General features: G+C 42.3%; 1 protein-coding gene across 1 annotated transcript in view; it reads right to left on the minus strand.

Moving 5' to 3' along the window:
- Nucleotides 1-411: 411 nt before the first annotated feature.
- The window catches only part of LOC135896632 (cathepsin L-like), a 31,446-nt gene continuing 13,154 nt past the window's right edge, over nt 412-18,703 (minus strand). The window contains exons 8-14 of the mRNA XM_065425106.1: nt 18,233-18,329; nt 16,631-16,711; nt 13,922-14,041; nt 12,175-12,239; nt 9,835-9,928; nt 6,299-6,372; nt 412-4,502 (exon numbers count right to left, since the gene is read on the minus strand). Coding sequence (XP_065281178.1) covers nt 4,419-4,502; nt 6,299-6,372; nt 9,835-9,928; nt 12,175-12,239; nt 13,922-14,041; nt 16,631-16,711; nt 18,233-18,329 — 615 coding nt within the window. The 3' untranslated portion in view covers nt 412-4,418. The remainder of the gene's footprint in view (nt 4,503-6,298; nt 6,373-9,834; nt 9,929-12,174; nt 12,240-13,921; nt 14,042-16,630; nt 16,712-18,232; nt 18,330-18,703) is intronic.

Genomic DNA, 18,703 nt, shown 5'->3' on the forward strand with positions numbered 1-18,703 from the left:
TCTCATGTTTGGATTTCATCACAATGCAAAGTTCACTGCTGTCAATGTCTATCTGAGCAGTGTAGAAGTGCATTTATGTCGGAAAGCACGAATGGAAAAAACAGAAGGTACAGAAGACAAGACGGCAACTTTTTCCCTGGCTCTCAGTGAGCTTTTTTTTTTTTTTTCAGAAAGGTTGACAAAAGGGAACGTGCAGATTGGCCCTAGTTTGACGTAATAGAAGTATGCACGCATCTAGGTATAACGGGTGGAGCTTTGGGCTACTGTGCTGGGGGACAGCGATTCAAATTTCGCCATCAGACAAGTAATTTTCTTTTTATCGAAGAGGCACAAAATGAGGCACGGCAGAAACCCAACTACCCACTACAAGGCAAAGAATGCTTCTCATTAAAACGTTCACAGACACACACATTTGTTTAAAATTTTTATTCAAATGCATAATCTAAAAACTTGCAACAAAGGGAAGAGGTACCTACAAGAAACCCTCTTCAATGTGCCAACAAATGTTAATAAAGCGGCGAGTCAATGCAAAGTAAAAACAACTGTGCAGGAGTAACATGAATCATTCAAGTGTCTGCCACACTCATTTCTTTCTCAACATCACTGCGAGATTAGCGTACACAAGACACTGCAATCTCAAACTGCATTATGATGTGCACGTTACATAGTCCTTATACAACATCAGTGTTTAAAAGGAGTACTGACACACATTTTCAAAGTAGAATCTCCATTGCACATATCTCGCATGTAAAACGATTACCATTAGCGAGTATGAAGGTCGGGAAACATGATATTTTGATTTGGTACTAAGGGTGGTGCCAAAATGCCGGACCTGGAGTCATACTCACTATCATGACATCGTGATACTGAGCAAAATTTGCTGGAATCACGTAGCAAGGAGGCTAGGTACAATCATGTCGCTCATAAAAAAAAAAAAAGTGCTGCGAGTGTTTTCTTTGCCTGCGGTCTAGTATGGCAGCTGCAGTAATCACAGAAATAGAGTGACCCAACGTATCATAACATCACAACACGTACGCTTCCTCAGTACTAAAACCAAAACATGTTCTCAGAAACACGTACTGTTACGGTAACTTATTTAGGTTGCTCCAACACATGGTATTTTTTTCCAAAATTTAGATCAGGGCTTTGGACCTTTGCCTAACACGAAAATATGAAAAGTAAAGAAAATGTCAGTACTCCTTCAAGATCAACACGGCAGAAACAGTCGCATCGCATATCAACAGGAACATCTAAGAGCTGGAGTATACAAAGAGTTGCATAGTTTGGTATGAGGAAAAGACCCATTGTTCGTAAATGCGACGTTAAATATTTCTGCATCACTTTCTCGTTTGTTCAGAGAGTCTTGAATAACAGCAGTGAGTCAACATTACAGTACAAAACCAGCACTGCTGGTGTAACCATAAAATTAAGCAGTAAAAAGAAGACTTAAGTCACTGGCTACTAAAACTACTAAAATTCACAATCTCGGGCGGGGACGGCACAAAAGGCGCAACCTCGACAGGACTGCGCTTTGATAATCGCCATTGGAAGACAGGTCAAAACTATACCTAAATGTCACCATAAACCGTAAAAAATGAGCTTGCGGGTTACAAACACCTATTGTCATCTATGTAGCAGCATTCTTTAAAGGGCATAGATCAACATTTGCAAAGATGGCAAACTTCGTTACCGGAGTAAACAACACAAAGCATCCAGAGAACAGGCTAAGATACTGGACACTGTTTATGTACTCAACAACAAAGTGGCTGAATATAGCTTGGTCTAAATGTGTGGCATACAGTTCCAAAAGACTTCATAGTTAGCATGGATGTTAAGTTTAGATATTGTGACCAAGTAAATGTGATATAGTTCTTTTTTTTTTTGTCAATTGAGAAACGATGAGATGGTTGTTGTGAAATGTGCCAAAACAGGTCCGAGTGATATTGGGCATAATAAAAGTATTACTTGGATTATCCAGAAAATGTAATTTTCAGATAGCCGAGTGGTACATATTGTGTTAAATCTGTATGAAATAACTATTAGATGTGACTGAAAATAAAGCTTCTTCATGCTATTTTGTTAGCTCAGCCAGGAAGCTGATTGAAGATTCAGTTACTGTAACCATAAGTGCTTTATCTTTTTCACAGCAACAATCAAGGGCTCAGATGTTGAACAATTGGGAAAACCAGTAAAAATCTAATGTCATCTGAACTAAAGAATAATCACGGCTATTACTGGCCCGTGTGACATGGTGCAGCTTTTGCTTTAGAGTTGTGCCAACATGCATAAGTGCGCACACAGCACAGGGACATTACCTGTGAGCCAAAATAAAATCACGATAAGTAGCTAGTGTGAAAACCATCATAAAACAATGTTATTTGGCCCTTAAGTCTCGTATACAGCTCGTAGACATGACATGCTGGCTTGAATAAACATTCGATTTGTTCGCTACGTGGCGCACGCCATAGAACCATGCCTTGCAGCTGCGATTAATGCGAGCCCAAATACATGGAAAACATCAGCAACTGCAATGAGTAAGTAAGTACAAAGAAGCGACGAGGATAGCAATAAGAAAATGTGACATCACAGTGCCATGTGACCGATGAAAATGCTACAAGTGCCACTGTGCATATGCAAACACATGTGCACCACCTCTGCCTTAGAAGCACCACGATTAATGAGCTCTTACAGTAACTTGCGAGCCGGCCAATCTTCATGACAAAAGTGAGGAAGCTATGACCGTAACAATGCTAGGGCACTGTAGTAGCAGTGAAATGTAGATTCTCTGACAAAAGTTCCAAGATTACACGGCGAGTGATCGGACTGCCTGGCAATGTGGGTGCCCGGCATTATTTTTTTTCCTCCAGCATTTTGTGCTAAAATGAGTCTCGGCAAGCACGAGCTACCTAAGACCAAGATGATCTTATTGTACCGGTGCCAGCCGATCAAACGAGAGGAGGCCTGGCAACGGGATGCAATACGCAATCCCGCAGGTTTCTGTGCATGCCAGTTCTCTCTACTGTGCAGTGGGAGTGGACAATGAATGCGTCACCACGAAAATTGAAAAGCAACACTTGTGACTTCGTGACTTCAAAAACAAAGTACGGAGCTTTGAGCAGCCATTTGAAGCTAGTACACTCTGAAGCTTTTCAAAAGCTTAATGCTAGCAAAAACACGTTAAAATGACTGTGTTTTCAAAACAGTGAGATCTCTTGAAACTGCACTGCGATCATAAAAATACAAAGATACAATAGAGTACACAGCAGACAAAAGTTGTGCAGGTCATTTTAACGAGGACAACGAGTTTCTGACAACAAATATTTTTTCATTGTTAATAGAACAAAAAAAGTTATTTAATTATGCATTTTTTGTACTAAAGTAATTCATATTAAGCTTTAAGTACACACTTTTGCAAGAATAAAAAGAATGTTTCTGCTTCACATACCTGCATACAGAGAAAGGATATGGACAGGCATGGAAACTGCACTTTGTGGTGCAGACAGACAGTGTCGCATTCATAATGCTATCTGGTTAGCATCGCCAGTTAATTTCACAATACAAGACATCACAAATGTGCCAAATGGTGCATTCATGACACTATGTGCTTAGCATCACCAGTTAATGTCGCAGTACCAGATGACATCGCAAACGTGCGACGTGTTGCAGGCTACGTCATGCTGGTACCATCTGGTGGCTGAAATAACAGAGACTGATCACAGTGGTAGCTTCCATTTTGTGCCCCCAGATGCCACCTAATAGTGCTTCTCCTTTCTTTGTCCTTTTTCCGTGCTTTGTATAGTTAACCACTCACGCTGCACCTACAGATTATTTTATTTTGAGTCCATCGGCACTGCCATCTTGAGCTTCTACACGAACAGTTTCTCAATTTCGTGCTCAGTGACGTTAAATTAACATGTTTGTGAATCACCAAATGAATGTGCAGAACCATCTTCAAGCATACAAATTGACCCTAGTACCATGCTTTAGCTGTTGCAATCACAAAGCAACAGTATCAACAGCCTAATATGACAGCAGTCCAACGCTTTCGCAATAGAGTCTATAGGCAGCTACCACTCCTGTCTATTCTTTCTCCATGCACTAAAAGCATTGTTTTTGTGTGAGACCATAGTCAGAAAAGGAGCATTAAGGTACAATAGCCACATGAAAACCTAAGCTAGCAGTGTAAACTTGAACAAACATCCCGAAACTCAATGTTAAGGTTTGTAACCACCACTCACAAGCACAAAGGAAATAAAACAAGCTGCCCATTGCTTAGGGCATGCTTTAAGGGCAGCATCAACACTATGCATTACCGAGCAAATCAATCTCAGAATCTTAAAAGAAGAATGTGCACGCATTCCTTCCTGTAAAAAATAATGTCATAAAAGAAAGAGCAGGCTATAAAAAGATTAAATTGACTAGTGTTTCGGTGGAACTACTGCAGACAACGCCATCTGGTTAACACCACAGGTACCATCACCACGATAAACTCTGTAGTAGCCCTGAAACAAAAGAAGATAGACGTATAAAGTTGGTTTGAATAATTCAATGGTTCAATGAGTGTTCAAAGGTTGGAAAGGTGTAAAAGTGCAGTTAGATGAGCATGACTAACAAAATGGGATGTAATGAAATAATAGATGTAATGAAGACACAGTTCCAGTTGAAATCGTTGCGGAAAAATCATGCATTCAAGAATTCACTTTAAATAGCTAAAATATTTTCATCAATGGATATCAATGAACATTCCGTTCTAATGATAAAAGGTAATTGGCTATTTTGCGTAGTCTGTTCATTTTAAAAGAGTGTTCAATGCTGTTTTACACGCATATGATGCAGTCCTACACATCAAACACTAATGTGTTAAACATTGCCTACATCAGCTCCATCTTCTCAATGTCACGTGGTTTGTCACATGTCACCTTTAGCGTGACACTTCGCTTGTTGCCTAAACTGCCAACAAGCGCACTGCAGCATGCAATATTTCATTAAACCTTTGGGTGTTGGGTGGACAATGAGTCAACATATCATCTTTGTCATTGCTCTACGAGGACACCTACATAGTAGTGAACATCGAAGTCCTCTGTCACAGTGCACAAAAAGTCATTGAATTTGTGCATCTTATGCACGGGGTTTTTTCACTGGCCCATGTCCATAACAAGAGCCGTGAGCAACACCAACAGTCAATAAACATTGCCACATTATCTGTCGTTTAAAACAAATAGCATAAATGTTTAGGTTAACTAACTTCCGAGTAGATGGTGCGAGCAGTCTATGGATGTTCCATGTTCAAATATTATTATCTCAGGCATAGTCAGAGGTGTGCATCACAGCACTTTAAAGATAATCGAAGTAAATAAAACTGTGGCATTAAGCAAGTTAAAAGTCGTCAAAATACAGACATTCTAAGTCCCACAAAGAAAATCATACACAAGGTTCCTGTGAGGGAAACCAAAAGGTCTCTTATTAAAGGTATCGCAACTTGGCCAGCACTGTGTTTTTACCTACTGTCATGAATGTACGGTCAGAGCCAAATAAGGCTATGATTTAGTGAGAGTTATAAGAAGTGCTGTGCCTATTTTAACTTAAGTATAGGGAGGTTTAATTGTAATCACTGCACATTACTATTTTAAGTCATTCTGGGATCCTGAAAACAGGTGTGCGAATGGCAATTTATTGAGACAGAATTCGGAAGCGTGGAGTGAATGTGACAGAGAAGAAAGATGAAATGTTGGCATTTGTAAACGGCATAAAGTCTGAAAGGAACAAAACCCTTAACAGCAATTGCAGAAAAAGAAAAAACATGCAGATCCCATGCACTCTGGAAATCGGTGTTAGCAAAGCTTTGATGCGAATGGATATGAATGTGGCAGAGGATTTTGGCGATGGATGCATACCATAATGGTCATCTTCTACAATAGCGTAATTTGTAGAGTAAAGGCAAGTTTAACTACGGGCAATACTATTATCAAGCGATTGCTTTCGGTGATACTGTCACCTTTGCGAGATTTCGCGAGACTCTGCACCAGAGCAGTCGAAGTAGACTGCTGAAAGCATTCCTGGCACTGTCCAAAGATAGTGAGCTCGGTGTAGTGCCAGAAATGCTGTCAGCTGTATATGGACACATCTGGTGTCGAGTCTTGCAAAGCCTCTAAAAAGCGATCCTATCCCAGACAGCAACAGCTTCTACTCGATGAGATGACGACAATACACCAAACTGCAGGTGGCTAGGCAAAGAAAGCTTCACTTTAAAAAGCAGGAAGGTTTGAGCTTGTTGGCTGAAAGGCAATGCTAGCCTCACCTTCTCTCCCCAGTACTTGCCCCAGCTGTTCTTCACAATCCAGTATGGTACATGCTTGCGGCGGAAACTTCGTTCTGTGTGGAGAAGAAAAAGCGTCACTGCAGTTGGAAAGACAAGGTTGAGAAGGAATGCAAGCTAGCTTTCTGCGTATTTGTAGTCCGTGCTGTTTAATGGTCAATCTCGCGTTGCCATAAAATGCGAGCTTGACAATCAACAAAGGCTACCAAGGATTGTCCTCCAAGTGCCCGGCTCCTGTTGCAACATGCTCAACTTCTGCTTTGGCTGTGGCCTGGAGCACGGGTGATCGGACTTAAGATCTCGAGAAGACCTCGACTGAAGCCACATGTATCTTAACACTACACCTGTTAGGTGACAGACGGCAAGTCTGCTGATAAATTGCTTCAGTTCTAGCACAATTCAGAGTTACAAGCTTCTATTTTATTTGCTCGTATTCCCCACATGTCTTAGTTCAAATCCTCCTGAAAAATAAAAAAAGACAGAAAGAGCTTTGTGCATGCTCAATGTCCATCATGAATTGGCATTGTGTACACATACAGTAAACCTTGGTTTACTTAAATCTATAAGAACCGGTAAAAATTTCGACAAGCGGAGTTTCAAGATAAGCGAAGTCACAAAAATAGAAGCACAGACCACATGGAGCCTTTCCAAAATACCGCTAGTAATATTTCCAGTCACTTTCGCAAGCATCGCAGATGGAGACATCAACGTCAACGGGCCAACGGTGTTACTGGAAACGACGCAACAGCATTAGTGGCATCGTACCGAGACAGCATGCTTGGCACCAAATCAAGACAAATGATCCCAATGATATATTTGAAGTCAGTCATCCAAGCACAACCGTTCGCAGACACGCAAAAAGCTGGCGCTGCTATTTCGAAAACCGAAACTAAGGAAGAGCGCAACTGTGAAGCCTTTAGCAAACGCCCACAAGTGAAATGGCATTTGAGTCTCTCCATCATGCGACCATGAAGTGAACATCCTTATCAAGCTGCGATCCCGCTGAAACACTGTGTGTTCGCAAGCTAGCTTCTTTTGGGCGCAGGGTGTGGGCTGATCACGTCTGCTCAAAAGTGCCGACCATCATGCCCAAGACAAGATTATGGTTAATACACCACTAACAGCATCCTAAATGAGAGGGAGAGAAAGGGACCGACTCACAGCTCCCTACTGTGGCGTGAGGCCACAGAAAGTGGCAGCGAACAGCCGAGGAAGTGTGCACAAATGGTGATAAACCGAAAAAAAGCGGGAAGAATAAATGGGGAGTGCAGCCTAGTGTGGTGTCCCACTCGGCTAACGAGCGCAAGCAACGCTGCCGACGCTCCCCTCTTGTCTCTTTCCTGGTATTTTCGGAGTCAAGATTGCAGGATATCCGGAATTAAGTGCAAAAGCTTTTCGAGATAAGAGGTGAAACACAGACGGGTTGAAACCATGGTCAGAAAAAAAATTCAACTTTACCAATATTTTGTGATATCAGAGTTTGACTTAATGAGAGTTTGCTGTAGATGTGTCCATACCAGCTTGCCCAAGTGTCAGTTCTCATGGACCTATGCATCCTCTTAACTTTAATGAAGACTGGTCTTGAAATTACCTTATGACACCCCGTATAGACAACCCTCTTTTCAAAAAATGAGCTTTCCAAGATAGGTGGGCTCGCCTACATATGGACTCAACCTACACGTGGGGTCTATTAGTCCATGACAAGCATCACAATGGCTTAAAGCCAATTCTGGAGTCAGTTTCCAGTAAATTTTTTTTCAGCCAAAGACGTACTTGGCAAGCTACCAACGTTAGTGTTCACAAAATTACATGGACATGACACAGGAAAGGGGGGACAGAGAATAGCACGCTGTTTCTTTTTAAAGCTTGCTCTGAACACACATTTTGTTGTATACATACACACTTTATTAGCGATAATTTACCTTCAGAAGTAGTGCACAAACAACACCAAACATAACAGCAGAGACTTACAAGCAACACAATGCTTTAGATTACAGTGACTTATACAGTGACATAGCATTAGTTGATTTCGTCTGCTTCAGGAACTTGCCTGAATAAACTTCCTCAAAGCAAGTACTTCACCGGAATTCAGAATCAAACCTCTAACAGACTGTTCCGAAAGCAATGAGTGACACGTTTTGGTGAACAAAATTCATTTTTCATGACCTATGATGCAATATTATAAAATCATAGAACTATCCCATAATTCATAAACTTTACAGAAAATTTGGGAAAGTTGGCAGGTATGCAAAGATATACGGATGCCACCTTGTCTCTTCTACCAGTGGCTTGCAAGGTCTGTGGTGGCGAGGAAACACATCATGCAATAAAATTATCTTGATTTCAGTAACACTCACACAGAAATCAATATTGTTTTACGAAGCAGCAAATAATCTTGCGATCGGCAAGAGATTTTGCATCTTTGTAAACATTGACTGGATGTGTGAAGCATGCCACTCGGGTCTTCACGGACCTAATGGGTAAACAGCACACGGTGGAGGCTACCAGTCAACATGGTCAGCAGTAGTAAAGGCAAGGCGCAGAAGACCAGAACTCAAGAAGAACACAAACGACAGGACCGGCGTCTTGCCTTTACTACTTCAAGCATGAACCAGCTAGCCCAAGCAAGAGTTTTACAAGGCCAGCAGGGCATTTGCAATGTGTCCCATACTAAATACACCACAGCTGGCTAGCTTTTCAAAAGACAACACCAATAGCAATAGCAGGGACTTCTGTGTTGCCACTGGGTGCAACGAGGCTTGAGACTGATACAACGAATAAATTTATTTGTGACTCATGCATGTAGCGTGTTTTTTTTTTCTTCCAATTATAGAAATTAGCATTCAGGGGAAGCTAACTTAAATTTGGATTAGACTTATATATGACAATACACTAGTGTCGGCAACTGCTTTTTGACAAATCGCCATGTTGTGACCCAAAAGGTTCAATTTCTATCTCAAGTCACTAAGTGGTGTTATAAGGATGACGATTTCTTCTGAATTTTGTCTTTCTTTTTAATGTTTTAGTCGTTCTTAGACATCTTCCTTATAATGTTTTTTAACTGGAGCTCTAAATTACTGGCTGCAATGGTGAGTCGGCATTCAAAATGAGAAAGAACAAAAAAACAAATGGATTTTCTAAAACGGTACAAGATCTCAAGATTGTACTTTCTCTAGAAAAGCAGCCTTGATGCACCTGGATGGCTCACTGAGAAGCTCTTTGATACATCTGTAGAAGTAGTGACAAATGGGGTCGAGGCACTGAACTAAGCCAAGGTCCCATGAGAAATTTCACTGGCAACTTACCACATACATACGCCACAAGAAAGTCACGAAAAAAGGTTGCCAAGACTCCAAAAAAGGTAAAGTTGTCATTAAGGTGGCTAAAAATTCACTAAAATTAGCAACAGTCTCGTTAAATGAACGCTGCGATACACAGAGTTTATGCCTTCGCAATGTGCTCGACTATCATACGTCAGGAACCGAAAGAATTTGAAAAATGGAAGAGCAGGAACGTACTGTCCACGCCAAATCCAACGAGGAGAACCCCGTGGTCAATGTCCGTTGGGCTGCAGAGAAATTTCCACGGGTGCGAGATACCGCCAAAGTAGAACTGGAAGCAGAGGGAAAATAAATTTAAGGATTATTTTATTACAGCTACTGAGGCATGACAGTGAGAAGCAAACAGCAAAAGCAAGTCAAGAGTTGAAGAAGTATACGGTGCATTAGCAGAATAGTTACCTTGTTACTCTGTGGATTGCCATATAGTATACAAACCTTACCAGTTAGTGGCATTTTACAATATAAGTACACACGTGTGATTGCTTGCAATCTTGTGGCATTTATTTCCATATAAGTGTTTGTGTTGGGAAGTAAAGATTAGCCGGAAGAATGTACTTTCCCGTCTCGTATTCTTTGTCCATAATCCTGCAATGGCACGTTATTGAGGTCTGCTATATAGGCAATGCTTACCGCCTTTCCCAAACCACTGTGATGCTAAGAGGGCAAGGAAAAAATGTATCTTCCCTCCCACACTCTCGAAAATTGTTTGCTGCACTGTTTTTTTAGTTGACTGAGGAGATAGTCAGTGCATGTGTTGTATTTTTCTTTCCTTGTGTCCGCAGTCCCTACGCCAAACCTTTCACAACATGAATGTCCACCCACTCGCCCCGCATTCTGTCGCTCTCAAATATCTCATTATTACTTTGCAAACAGGGTCTCTCTAGTCACTTATTTGCAATTTTGGATGTGCTACATCAGCTCAAGTTTTGGGTACAGCACAAGAAGCGATGACTCAATTGTCGGCTGAACCTTGAATGAAGTTTACACTTGCAGGTAGCGCTTTTGGAACTCCATCTTCATTTCTCTGACAAAATATAACAAAATAAAAGCATTAGCTATTAAAGGGCCCCTCACCAGGTCTGGCCATTTTGAGCTGACAAGCGTCGTGCATACAATGTGCGCTAACGATTGTGTCTGATAAGTATTACGCTGCTACGCACCGCTGAAAGAGCTGAAATTTCAAGCCGAACACTGTTTGCGCTTCTCCTCGTGGGTACCATGCTCCCAGCCAGAAAGCCAACAAACATTGCACAAGTGCGCCTACATACATGGCAGTGCTGTGGCGTCGCTCATAGTGGCACGTGATTTCGAGAATTATTCTACGCAACATCTGTTATTTTTATAACTTGGGGGTACTATTCTGTAGAAGTCCACCTAGTGGACTGTCCATTTCGGCCACTGCTGATTGGCTGGGGCAGCTCGTCTCCTCCTCGCTCATACAGCTGCATCCAATCAGCAGCAGCCGAAATGGACAGTCCACAAGGTGGACTCTTACAGAATACCCTCCCTGGTGCTTCAATCGACGAATTAAAGTTTACAGAAATAATAAAGCGCACAAACCGAATGTCTGTGCATTTTTATTTTACTTCCCGTCGCAGGAGAAATGTGCTTCCGTTTCTTCTGCTTGTTCCCACGTCATGCAGTCGCGCGCACGGACAACGAAACTATGTCATTTTCTGCACTGTTCCAGCACGCGATCATGCTCTGCAGTCTGCTTGTGTCTGCCTCAGTATTCGTATTGCACCGACTTATACCGCTAGTCAGGTGTTACAGCATGCAAAATGATGCACTGCGCGAAACAAGACAAGCGCAACAGCTCACGCGTGGCGCCGTCATAAGTGTGCCACGCAGCAAAAAAAAGCGAGGCTAAAAAAGAAACAAAAAAGGAGACAGGGCCCATGACGTATACGTCACACAATCCTCCAGCTCCGATATGGGAGGCCACAGGGAAAGAATTTGGGGAGTTAGTGACGTCATGGGGAGTTGGTGTGAGAATTTCGAGCCAGTGTTGCTACCCATCCATATCAATTGGCTCACCGTTTCTGGCTTGCCAGGCATCCTCCACACACGGCAAGACTGGCATACACTCTAAAAACAGTTTGCACATTTCGGGGCCATATCTCTGTCCCACAACAATAATTGTCATCTCTCCTGCATGCCTCTCCTTACTTTAACACTGCTTGCCCAGTACTTCCAAATCACTAACGGAGTGCACATTATAAGTGCGGGACAGCTTTCATGACAGAAGTACAGCGAGCGCAGAGTTTTTAAGAGAGGAAACACAAGCAAGCAGATCACAATTATTGTACTGGGACAAAGATACGTCCCAAAGGATGTAAGCTGCTATTCAAGGTGCATTTGTGGCTCCGTATGTGTAGTCTACCAGTCTACATTAGGTTATTAGCTCAGCATTTCTCTTTGGTGTCCCTTCCCTTATGAAACACACTGCTACATTTCGTTAGTCTTAATGACAAAAAAAAGGGAATAAAAAGAGAACATGCCATCTCATTAACACACCTGCATTGCATTGGCATTGATCCCAATAGAAATGGGCCCATGCTTCATAAGCCAGTAGGCAAGCTCTGGAAGACAAAGCAAAACAACAGTATCATCAGTTGAAACAATGATGCTCCTATAAAAGGCACATAAGAGAGAAGTCTACGTTGCAATGTAGACCCTGAAACATGCCTTCGAGTAGCAGAAACGATAGCCAAATGAAGTGTGATCAGATTAAACGTAGTTGTAGCATGGGGGCCTATCTTAAGTATAATGAGGATCAACAATTAAATATTTTTTTAAATCTTTCTCTCGTATCCTGAAGTCCTCCTTTGGTGAACGTCTTTTGAAAGAACGCTTTTGCTCGTACCAATGCTGATTCGCCTATATAGTTAACACCATGATACCGAAAGCTCGAGATAAGAAAATGCTCGCCCCAACAAAATATTTTCATATTGCTCACAAATGGCCATAGGATTCATTGCATTTCGTATTTCTCTACAAAAAACATCACTAGGACTAGGCTGCAATGCCGAATCAACGAAAGCTGCCGGGACCTTATTATGCATATCACCTAATCGTGTAATATACAAAGTTACTAACAGAACTCAAAAAGCGCTGAAATGCATTTGATGTGCGCTTAATCTGTGTAAAATACTGCCAAAGCATGGCCGCCGCATTTTAGTTTGCAAAAACAGCAAAGCACCGAAAGCAATAGCAGGCACTAGAAACACATCGCTGCTGCCATCTCGTTCACAGTTGATAGCCAGTTTGGTACGGCCACATCGACATCAACCATAGAGACATGTGATGAGACTTAGCATATCAGGCACAGTGCTTACTCTGTGGTTTGATGTGTTGAAGGGGTCCTGAGGTGTGCAGCGAAAACAGAAAAAACATCAACATGCTCCTGGCTTGGCCAGCCTGCCAAGATGTCTCCTCTACAACCAAAAAGCGGAAGTTTCTGACACTTCAGGATAAGGTGGACGTTATCGCCGAAGTCAAAAACGGCAAGCAGGTGGACATCGCCGAGGAACGCTTCCCACCGATGTGGACTTGTTTCAGCAATTGAGATGCGACGGAGCGCACAGATACTTGCGCCACTTGGCAGGCATCATACAAGGATTCTGCATGGCCGGGTGATATGCCTGAAGACCCAGATCATGCAGTGCAGTCGGCATAGTGCCACCATCACTGACCAATGCATGGCGTGCTTTTTGCTGTCGACAATGTGGCTTTGGATGGCTTCAGTATAGCCGACTTCGTTCATGGAGATGAAGAAACGACTGTTCACGACAAAATCGCCAATATGGCCACCATCAACAGCATGTGCAAAATCAATGATATGGATAACCGAGGTGCAAAACATGACTAGAAGACAAACTCGTGAGATGCGATAGGTGGCTTTGACATGGTTTGGATTATGCTTAGTTGCACATGATGTCAACATGGTAATGGACTATACTTGCTGTGTTCTGAAGGAAGAACCATGAAGTTAAGTTACGGCTAATGGAAAAGTAGGCTAATTGAATTTTGGCATTCAAATTTCATTTTGCACAAGCTTCGAACGTTCAACATTTTTCTGACGTTACTGGAAATCGGCACATTTGTTTGCATCTTTTTGAAGAAAGGTGCAAGCTTACAAATCCTGCGTGTTCGTGCCTGGACATTTAACATCACTAGAGCAAGCAAGCAAGCAGGAAAGAAAGAAAGAAAGGATTAATTAATTAATTAACGAGAAGGTCACAATAACTGACTGCCTTCTCACCGGTTTCATTCTGGGGCAAGCCCACAAAGCTCTGCACATGGGCCTTGGTCTCAGTCTTGTTGAACTCGCATGTACCGTCTACACCTTGGTAAGGGTATTCAGACTCGGTCTCCAGGCCTCCTAAGAAAAATAAATGAAACAAGATTGCTTCAATCACGATTTGCATTCACTTCCATCAGACCAAATAAAAGGGCAAAAAAAGGAAGAGAGAGAGGAGAAAAGGGATGCCATTAAGGCAGCCAAAGATTATACTTCGGTGCCAAAGTTTCATGCCATCATTACTGGACAGAAACTCCAGCACTGCTGTCGTTCTACTACCACTGTAATTACAGGAGAAGAAAGGGGGTTAACCGAGGGTCCCGATTTTATTAGTCATATCATAAGAAGCCAACAAACACTGACACCAAGGACAACATAGGGGAAATTACTTGTGTTTAATAAATGAAATAAAGAAACGAAGAATTAATGGAAATTAAAGTGGATGAAAAGTGGATTTCCATTAATTCTTCGTTTCTTTATTTCATTTATTAAACACAAGTAATTTCCCCTATGTTGTCCTTGGTGTCAGTGTTTGTTGGCTTCTTATGATATGTAATTACAGGAGCAACTCTAAAACAAGATATCCTGCTTAACTAAGGACTACACTTGTCCCGGTTGAATTTCTATCTTCCGTATGCGCTATGAACAGCTAAAACGACTACAAGGTCTTTGTCATACAGGCATCTAAATGTACATGCATTTTTCTGTGACTTGGCCTGGCTTTGTTAAGAAGGCATATTGTGGTCTCTCTCTCTCTCTCTTATTATTGTTCCAGACTCGTCAACCTAAAAATTTCAAAGATGCTCTAACTAAAGAAGTATTGAAACTTGGTGCAAGCTACTAAATATTGTTTTATTACTCAACATGTTGACTGCTTCGTTTAAAAATTCCCTGGCTTTGTTCTGCAGGAGTACTGTAAGCAGGCACAGTTACAGTCGCAGCTAAAGTGATCTACACCACCGACAAACAAAAATATTCTGAAAGCTTATTCACAAGATATTCACAACACAGCAGCCTAAATTTCAGTTACTGTTATTCACAGGATCTACAGAGTGCATAGTGGTACAGGGAGTAAGTTCGAATAATCAGGTGCCTTGGAAAATTAGGCCCTGAAAAAAAGAAAAACTGCATATGTATTCACTTCAGCTAAATTGGTCACAATTAAAGATGTGCCCTAACAAAATTCTTACTTGCTATATTGCTGGTGCTTTACTATTGTTACCAGTATTGAAGAAATGCTTAGGCAATTTCCACACATACTCGAAGCAACCTCGGAGGCTGTGTAAAATAGCTAGTTCTGTGGAGTTGCTTACAGACCGATTGAGAGCTGAAAGAATCTAGCATATCAGTCACTGCAGTGAGAACTGCTCTCAGAAATGTCATGCATGGCTGCTGTGCATCAACACGTATTTTCCTGGCCATATACACAGTAAAGTGTAAATTGTACTATCAGTGTAATCAAGGCACTGATGTACAGTTGAACCCAACTATACCAAACCCATTTACATCGAATTATTCTATATATCGAACGATTTCTGGACATGGTACAGTTACATAGAAACGAGGGAGGGGGGGGGGACCCGGCGGCGCAGCTCCATCCAACCACTCTCCCTATCGCGACCGCACTGCCTCGGATGAGCCATCGACACCCGCCTGCAAAAATGATCCTAGCCCGCACGCTTGCTCGGACAGCCAATCAAAGGCTCTTGTGCCCTCATCATGCAAGATGGCAAAAGTGCGAGTTGTCTCGCTGCTTTTCTGGTTCGTTGTGTGTGCGCATTGTGGGCCTTCTCCCACAGTGTTGCCGTGATGAAGTGGCAGAATTTACCTTTCGTCGTGAAGCTCGAAATCATAAATCGAGTCGAACGTGGCGAGAAGTCGGATGTCCCCACAGCATGCAAGATTCCAAGGAGCACTCTCAGCAGGATGTTGAAGAATAAGGGGGAGATTAGGGCTAAAGCAGCCAAACACACGACCCAGTGCCCGTGGCGCCCGACATGTACTACGTACGGCTGTGTACGAGTGGTTCATCCAAAATTGTTTTAGCCGTGCTGGCTTCCACGTGCTCGGTGATGACTGTAAATTCTAATGAATGCAACGAAGCTGTTGCAAGTGTTGCTGAAGTTTGGAGCGAGCTGTCAGAATTTCCGATAGCTGTTGACGAATCAACAGTGGACGAGTTTGTGAGTGCAAATGATGGTGTTGCGACCATGGGAGAGCCCGAAAACAAAGACTACATTGCCGACATCGTACCGAGCACAAGTGAAAATGGGCACAATGAGGAAAGCAATGACGGTCCTTGGCCCACATCCTCCGAAGTGATTGGCGTGCCCGCACTAGTCCGGTGCTTCTGCGCAAATGCGGAAGGTTGCAGCCTCAGCTGCTCCGACTCCTTAGACAATGTGGAAAAGTGTGTGTGTCGCAGGCAGCGAAATTGCCCAAGCAGAAGAAAATGTAGGAATATTTCATGAAGCTAGTTTCATCAATAATGTGATTTTGTAAATGGTATGTGCTTTTATGACATCCAATTATTTAGCAGGCTTATATCGAATTATGCTCTATAAAGAACTGATAGGTGTTTTTTTGCGAGTTCAATATAGCCAGGTTCGACTGTAGTGCATATCAATACTTTTTTTCTTAAATGCAAAAGTGTTGCACCAATAATCGTACCCATTTCAATAACGGCCTTCAGAGCTTGACCCATGTAGCCACCTTTGCATCCATTGTCTCCATGATCACAGTCAACAAGTTCTGCGACGAAACAAACAACAATATAAGCAAGAAAGATACAATCGTGAGATGACAGCAGTATGATGGAATTGGCAAGTTCGGTGTTCAAGATTCTGCAAAAAAAAAAGGCACAAAACGAAGACACTGCATCGGAGAAAGAGACTACAGAAAAGCAAGATATTCATTCATCAGTTTGCAACTTGCAATACTCATAGTTTTCTAACAACAAACAATATACCTCTAGCTTTCACCCTTTAGGGTCATGTGCTGGGCTGCTGCCAGCATTAAAAGATACTGCATCTGGTCAGATGTCGGGAAGCACTCGACAAGCCTGTGCACTTGTTTTTACTTTGTTCTTCTCGCAGTACCTTACGGCGGAAGTCCTTCAAGTATCGAAAATTTGAATTTTTCTGCAGTGCTCATGCACCCACCTCACCATCTCTACGCACTTTGCCGAGCTGCAGCTGTTGGAACAAAGGCATGGCCGCTTACAATAAACACTCGCAAATTAACGCTTCTGAACTCGGAAGCATATATACAAGGGCCGATTTGGAAGTTTATACTGCGTGAAAAGCTTCAAGCAGGGATATTTAGCCATTTGCTCGTGGCAACATTTCTCAAGTTTATTTCGCTGTTCAAAGGAGGGTTTTGCAGGCTTCAATGGGAGCTTCGAAATTTCCTATGGACACTGCCAAAGCAACCACAACTTTCGATATTTCTTCAGCATGTTCCTTTTAAGTGACTCTGTGATGTTTTCTTTCAATGCATGGGCCTATATTAATTCACAAACGGGCAATGTTTTATTCCACAGCAAGCAATGAGAACCTCAATCAGCAAAACTTTGATCATGTCCTAAGGATTGCCCTTGAAGTTCCTGCCACATGAAATTTTCACTGCCTTTGGTAATTTCCCACTCTGCGTCTAATTGTCCTGCTTTCTTCCAATGTTGCCCAAGCAGTGTCCTCGACATGTGCGATATTCCCTCTCATGCTGGAACAATTTCGAATTGTCCTGTAAGGACAATTCAAAGTTGATTAGTCAGCATGCAAACACTTGCCGATACAAATAGCTGCAGCATCTGTTTTCACGGTGCTAAGGAACAGTAAGTGCATCAAAGCCACATTACTTTCTGTTGAAAACATTGAATTTTCAACCCGCCTTCGGCAGATTTTGAAGCGAGAATTGGAGCTCACAATAAATTGAGAATTCATAAGAAATGAGAAATAATGAGACTAATTAAAATGCATGCTTTCGTTCTACAAATTTGACCTGAAGGCTTCCAAAAGCAGCCGTATGTTGGGGTGCTGATACCCCCATGTTGGGGTATTATCTTACCTATGATTTTGATTGGCTCCTTCAGATAACTAAGTAAACTCCCTCAGTCCCACTGAGGTTGAACTAAGAGAAGTCAACTGCATCTCATTAACCACGCACACACATGCACATACAATTACCGAACCATGTTAAAGTGGGACACAAATGAGCGGAGGCCCATTCTTTTTGACGGGATGGCATGATTCAAAGGCCTGGGTAAAGCTTTACCCTGTTCTGACAGTGAGAGCAGCTTGTTGCGCGACAGGAACCACTGGCCTTCCACGTTGCCTGTCACCGAGAATGCCCAGCAGGATCCGCATGCGCCCTGAATGTAAATGAACAAGAAAAATCGGCAATTTCATTTCAAGGATGGAGCATAGGAAGTGACAGCAAAGCTGAGCATTGAGCTTCTCATATGGTGTTACAATACATAGAGGTGACACAGTGGTATGAAGCAGCATGCGAGCCGGCTGCTGCTGGATTGATGGATGAATGTTAGGAGTGTCCCCTTTGAAACAGCTCGTCACTTTCACTTTTTTCTGCATCTGTTTTCGGTCTTTAAGACAAATGTTTTGCGTTAACAAATCATTGATCTTAAAGAAATCGATTCTCCTAATATCTATGCTTGATGTTCCCTGCTTTTTTTTTCCACCAATGCTCCAGTCATCCTTCATTATTCTCCACCACAGATTCATCAAG

Source organism: Dermacentor albipictus, chromosome 7 (assembly GCF_038994185.2).
Source record: "Dermacentor albipictus isolate Rhodes 1998 colony chromosome 7, USDA_Dalb.pri_finalv2, whole genome shotgun sequence".
In the NCBI taxonomy this organism is placed as follows: Eukaryota; Metazoa; Arthropoda; class Arachnida; order Ixodida; family Ixodidae; genus Dermacentor; species Dermacentor albipictus.